We start from the raw sequence: 6772 nt of genomic DNA on the forward strand, positions 1-6772 counted from the left end.
GTTTCTTTTCACATATTACTGGATATAAAGAATCAACATAAAACATTCATTTTTCTCTCACGGCAAGATTCCTAATAAAACTTGAACATTCACTAACAATCTTCTTCGAAAGCCGCTCATGCAATTCTACGGCAACACCTTTTGTACTCCTGCTATTAGAAGAAACGTCATATCCTGAATACCTGAAGACTGAAGTAAACCATTGCATCACATAGGAGTTGCCATTTAAACCATCAAACGTCTGCCCGACAGCAGCCACCAAGCAGAGCAAAGCGAATCGAAGCATGCCTGCCTGCCCAGATGAAGTCAAGCGGATATGCTGTCAAAACCAAAGTGCCGCCGACCCCACACGTCAGTCGCCGCGACACCCCAGGTCCCGTGGGGCCCGGTGTGTCGACGGGTCCACCCCGTCGCGCACCCGAACCCAAACCCGAATCCTCGGCCGCTGCGTGCAGCACGGGCGTGGGACGCGCGTTGGCGTTGCCTCGCCCACCGACCCCAGACCGGGGAATCTATTCATCGCGCGCGAGTGCGAGCGATGCTGTCGCAGAAGGAGGATGAGGGAGAAGAAGCGCCGCCACTATTCATCTTCCTCGCGGAGACGAGCACGCGGCGGTGAGGGGTGGGAGGTGGGGGAGGTCGGCCGGGGGTGGGAGGTGGGGGGAGCGGCCGCCGGCGAGGTCGCCGGCGGCGGGGGTGGTGGAGGGCGGGGGCGGACCTTTAGGGTTTCGGGTTGCCGGGGCTTCCAATGGCCGGCGGTCGTAGAAGAGGGGGCCGGGGGCGGCGGAGGACCGGCGGAAGGCGAGACGGCGCGGGAGCGCCACCGGCCGGGCAGGGCAGGAGCCCCGGTGGGCGGTGGTGGCGGCGGGGGCGAGAAGACAGCGGCGACGCGACAGCGAGCTTGATTAGGGTTGGCGGCGGCGGAGTGCGGAGGCGCCGAGGCGGCGCCGGAGCCGAGGGAGGTGGGGGTTGGCGGAGGAGTGACGACGGAGAAACTTCGACGACGCAACCATCGTGAATCTCAGTGAGCGGCAAATAGACGCCCCCCCTCCCCCCGACCCGTCGCGGACGAGGACGGCGGGCCCACTCGTGACTCGTGCCGCCTCGTGGCCCCACCACCCCGAAGGGGCATTTCCGCGAACTGCCCCGGTGTTCAGGAGATCCGCGCGGGGAGTCTCCCGTTGCGGCAGAGCCGCAGAGGCCGAGGAGCGCCGCTGATCTCAGCGACGCCTGGGGGCAGTACGGTAAAAGCGCCCCCAACTCGCTCCTCGTCCATTCTATCCCCTCCCGGCCTCCCCTCTCCTCCAACCCCCTTCCACGCTAGAGGTAGAGGAGTACTAGTACTAGGCCAGCACTGGCACCACTCGTAGCCAGCGGGAGCACGAGAAAAGCACTGGCATCAAACGACCCAAGTAGCCAGCGGGAGCACGAGAAAAAAAAAATCGAAGCGAAAAAAGCGGTGGTGAAAAGCTTGGGGGAGAAGAGGGGAGAGGACTCAGGAGAGGAGCGCGGCAAAAATCCCGAGCCCCAAATCGCAAACCCTAGCGGCTTCCGATCTGCAATGCGGAGGGTGTGAGTGAGCGAGGGTGGGGGGATGAGGCGGGTGGCGCCGGCGATGATCGCCGTCGGCGGCGCTGGCGGCCGCGAGGAGACGGCGGAGGGGGCGGTGGTGGAGAAGACGCTGCAGAACGGCGACGTCTACCGCGGCGGCTTCTCCCAGGGCGCGCCGCACGGCAAGGGCAAGTACGTGTGGGCGGACGGCTGCATGTACGAGGGGGAGTGGCGGAAGGGGAAGGCGTCCGGGAAGGGCCGGTTCTCGTGGCCGTCCGGGGCCACCTTCGAGGGGGAGTTCCGCGGCGGCCGGATCGAGGGGCAGGGCGCGTTCGTCGGGCCCGACGGCGCCACCTACCGCGGCGCCTGGGTGGCGGACCGCCGCCACGGCGTGGGCGCCAAGAGCTACGCCAACGGGGACTACTACGAGGGCCAGTGGCGGCGCAACCTCCAGGACGGCCACGGCCGCTACGTCTGGGCCAACGGCAACCAGTACGTTGGGGAGTGGCGCGCCGGGGTGCTCTCCGGCCGCGGCGTGCTCATCTGGGCCAATGGGAGCCGCTACGACGGGGTCTGGGAGAACGGCGTGCCCAGGGGAACCGGGGTCTTCACCTGGCCCGACGGCAGCCGCTACGTCGGCTCCTGGCCTGGGAGCTGCGTCGACCTGCCGGCCATAAGCGGCACGTTCTTCGCGCCGGTCGGCGCAGGAGCTGCTGGTACGGTCAGGAAGAGGTCCTCCGTGGAGGGTGTGGGGGAGAAGGCGGCGCCGCGGATCTGCATCTGGGAGTCGGAGGGCGAAGCTGGGGACATCACCTGCGACATCGTCGACGCGCTCGAGGCGTCCATGCTCTACAAGGAAGCTGCGGCCGTCGCAGGAGGAGCAACGTACATGCGGGCACTGCCCCAGAGGAGTACCCGGCGAGCGGCCAGCGGAGTTCCACGCTGGGCGTCGTCTGCGGCCACCACGCCGGAGTGCAAGCGTCCCGGGCAGACAATCTCCAAGGGACACAAGAATTACGAGCTCATGCTGCAGCTGCAATTGGGCATCAGGTGACGTTTTGGTGCTGCTGTGGTTCACTCACAATGTTGTCTGGGTGTTGGCAAGGATTTGGTGTTTACGGTTCTGCATCTTGCAGGCATTCGGTGGGAAAGTCTGCAGCGGTGCCGATGCGAGCTCTGGAACAGGCAGATTTCGACCCAAAGGAGAAGTTCTGGACGCGGTTCCCACCGGAGGGTTCGAAGGTCACGCCACCACATTCATCTGCGGAGTTCCGGTGGAAGGACTACTGCCCCATGGTGTTCAGGTGTTTGTCTTCATATCCCACCTCATCTATGTTTGTGTGCCATGGTCTAGTACCCTAGTTGTCAATTTGTTATTCATCTAGTGTTCTATTATTAACCGGGGTGTTGGATTCTGCACTGCAGGCATTTGAGGAAGTTGTTTGCTGTTGATCCGGCGGATTACATGCTCGCCATCTGTGGCAATGATGCTCTGAGGGAGCTGTCTTCACCCGGGAAAAGTGGGAGCTTCTTTTACCTTACCCAAGATGACCGCTTCATGATTAAGACGGTGAAGAAATCAGAAGTCAAGGTAATATTTCTGGTTACCATTGATGTAAGCATGCCAATGAACTGCAGTAAATTGTATTTTTTTATAGGAAATGATTGGATTGTGTAGTCAGTTAGTTTGTATTTGTCATAAATTTCATTGTTGGATTGGTATTCCATCCAGAAAATGTTTTGCTGGTGGTGCTCCCTGCGACCATGCCTTGTGTACTATGATCTTTGTTTTGGTGTTATGAACTTAGTTTGTTTTGTACTATTAAAATAAACAAACTTCTGCTAAGTACAAATAGTCACATAGAAGAAAAATCAGTCTTTACTGCTTGTGTGGGCTAATTGCGCTGCTATCTTGTTGCTTCAGCTGCTAATTCGAATGTTAAATAGCTACTACCAACATGTCAGTCAATACAAGAACTCTCTAATCACGCGGTTCTATGGTGTACACTGTGTGAAGCCCCTTAATGGACAGAAGGTGCGTGATATTTACTATAACCTCTTATTGCAAATGTTCTTAGCAGTCATGGTTTCTGACAATTCCCTTCTCCAGGTCCGCTTTATTGTCATGGGTAATTTGTTCTGTTCAGAATACCGGATTCATCGCCGTTTTGATTTGAAAGGTTCGTCCTATGGCCGAACAGCGGACAAGTTTGACGATGAGATTGATGAGACAACCACTCTCAAGGACTTGGACCTCAACTTTGTCTTTCGCTTGCAGCGATCTTGGTACACTGATCTTCATGAGTAAGTTCAACTGCTACAACATCTAGGATATCAATTTTACTTGTGCTGAAATGACAATGCTAATTATGGAGTCAACTGTGCAGGCAACTGAGGCGAGACTGCAATTTTTTGGAATCTGAAGGAATTATGGATTACAGCTTCTTGGTAGGAGTTCACTTTTGTGATGACATCTCTGCCTCAAAGATGGGCTCATCTATGTTTACTGCTTCTCCAAGTAAGTTAGAGCAGTTTGATTTGGACCTTGCTATGTCAAGTATGTTGTTCTAAGTTCTAACAATTGCAATGATCTTTTTAACAGAGCTTTTAACGAAGAGTGAGTCATTTCAAGGTGGCGGCACACCAGAGCTGTGCTTCTCAGATGATGATTTTGATGTGATACCTGATTGCCGCCGGTAAGTTGTAGTGTTTTTATATATGCATCTCTGTTTTGATGTGACTCGTATGCATTGCATTTGTATGTAATCGGAGCTGCTAACCAATTCTAGTTCTCTATTTAAGGAGCATATCCCTTGGAACAATAGCACTGCATGCTCTGCTAGTTGAATAACTGATGAGTATATTTCCACCAATTTTGAGGGGATGAATGTTGCTCATAATACCACCTTTTAAATGCATACCATTTTCCAATGAATGAATGATGTTTACTCCTGATGTTCTTTATTTACTCAATTGTTTGGGTGCTACATGTTTGAGTTGAGTATAGCAGCAATTTTTGATCTGGAAGATAAATCAACTGCAATACCCCATGTATAACAAAGGGATTTATTGATCCTTGATTTTAAATATATAAAAAAGATAAATTGTTTTGTCTATTCATAGTGAACCTCAGAGATATAACTGGAATTTGTGCTTTGCCATCAGCTCCCTGAATTTTGTGCTCGTGCCTTGATGAGTTGTTCCTGGTCTCCATCTTGTATGAGACTTAGGACTGTCATCATAGCGTAAACTTCATTGCCACCCACTTGGCTTACACATGGATGTGTTTTAGGCAAAGTTGGGACCTAGTTGTTTGTTCATCTGTATCAGAGATGGTCCTTGTAGTTAAAAAGCAGCTAATGCTCCTGAACTAAAAAAAACTTCAATAATTTAATCAGTTCTCTAATGTCACATGTCAACATTTTTTTTTTAATTTTTCAGGAAAGCTTTGATTAGACTGGGTTCCCACATGCCAGCCCGAGCGGAGCAAGCGTCCAGAAGGAGCGAATTCGACCCGTATCTCTTCACTGGTGGCGGTTTCCTGTTCCCAAACCAGACCGGTGAAGTGCACGACGTGATTTTGTATTTCGGGATAATTGACATCCTCCAGGATTACGACATCACAAAGAAGCTCGAGCATGCTTACAAATCGCTACAGACAGACCCCAACTCGATCTCTGCTGTGGACCCAAAGCTCTACTCAAAGCGGTTTCAAGACTTCATCGGCAGAATTTTCGTGGAGGATGGCTAGTAGGCGTTGGTTGGAGATGCAGCCTGAATTCGATGCGAAGGCCAGAGCACCTGCAATGATTCGGAGATGGTTTGGACAGTTTTTTTTGTGCGTGGTAAAGCAGCATCCACATAATCGCCAAGAATCATCTTCATCCATCGGGATCTGGTAAAGCAGCAGCTCATCGGCAGGGCAAGTACCACCCTTGATCAACAGTGCAGGGGATTTGAGTTCGAAGCAAACTTGCTGGGAATTCGCTCTGGAAATCATCAGAATGGCTGGATTTTTTAAGGGCAGCCATGAGATCGGAAGATTTTGTCTGTAAATTATGTGATTCGGCGGGTGAGAGATTGGTTCTTCCAGCTCGGTTGTAGCAGTATCTTTTTTTTTTGCTCCTTAATTTTGGTAGAGATTTTCTTTTCCATTTTGGCCCCTTTTATATATCTGTCCGATGAGAAAGGGGTAGGGGGTTTTGTTTCCAGAAAGAGGTTATTTAAGGCTGCGGCAGGCAGTGAACAATAAGATCATGTACAGATACACCTTGATCCTGAGAATGGGTGGATTAGAATTCAATTCGGCATCTTCATGACCTGTTGGGTCCCAACCCCCTGCTTCTCCCTCTCTTTTGTGTTGTTGGCTTCTTCCTTTCCCAGTATTTTATTGTACCATGCCGTAGCTTTTTGCAGGCTGGAGAGAGACTGGGGAAGCTTGCAACTCCTTGACCTGAGGTGGGTGATGTGTCAGGGGGTGGATTGGCCCCGTTTAGTTCTTAAAATTTTTGCTACAGTACCTATCACATCGAATTTTTCGACACATGCATGAAGTATTAAATATAGTTGAAAAAAATAACTAATTATACAGTCTGACTGATTTTCACGAGATGAATTTAACGACGTTAATTAATCTATAATTGGATATTAATTGGTAAATAACAACGAAAGTGCTACAGTGTCAAAATTCAAACTTTTTGCGAACTAAACGGCCATGAAGTGGGGAAAAGTGATGGGAGGGAGGGGAGCATGAAAAGACGAGAAAGAAGGGGGGCACACCACACCCCAGCAGATGGTTAGATTGGAGAGAATGACGATCTTATCTCTCCTTTATCGCTCGTATAACGCCCAAACCTCGAATCTGCTTGCTGATTTCGGCGGCTAATCCGGTTCACCACCGGGTGTTTTGGTCTCCGGTCCCCAAAGCCCTATCGGATCAGCCCCACCGAGATGCAGATGGGGTCGCTCCTCCTTGGGCTGCCCGAGGGAGCGTCTCGAGCTGTGGCCAGCGGATGCGGACCAGATTTGAGGCGCGTCATGGTCCGCTCTCCCTGAGCTAATGGAGATGGCCTCAGGCGTGATTAAGGGCTAATGGTCTCGTACTGCGCCTACTTACGACTATTTTTTTGCTTAGTCTTATAGTGTAGTATCTGCTTGCCAGCAAATTACCTCAGTTAAAAATGTGCTTCTCTCGGGCCTCAGTTGGAATCTCTCCTCTGAC

General features: G+C 52.0%; 1 protein-coding gene across 1 annotated transcript; it reads left to right on the forward strand.

The window, feature by feature from the left end:
- Positions 1 to 1309: 1309 nt before the first annotated feature.
- Positions 1310 to 5872, forward strand: LOC120650052 (phosphatidylinositol 4-phosphate 5-kinase 1-like). Its single transcript, XM_039927009.1, has 8 exons — positions 1310 to 2601; positions 2688 to 2855; positions 2977 to 3142; positions 3476 to 3586; positions 3662 to 3855; positions 3939 to 4069; positions 4154 to 4247; positions 4993 to 5872. Exons 1-8 carry the CDS (start codon positions 1595 to 1597, stop codon positions 5300 to 5302), a joined length of 2181 nt encoding a protein of 726 aa, XP_039782943.1. The 5' UTR covers positions 1310 to 1594; the 3' UTR covers positions 5303 to 5872.
- Positions 5873 to 6772: the final 900 nt, after the last annotated feature.

The sequence above is a fragment of the Panicum virgatum genome, chromosome 9K, assembly GCF_016808335.1.
Source record: "Panicum virgatum strain AP13 chromosome 9K, P.virgatum_v5, whole genome shotgun sequence".
Classification (NCBI taxonomy): Eukaryota; Viridiplantae; Streptophyta; class Magnoliopsida; order Poales; family Poaceae; genus Panicum; species Panicum virgatum.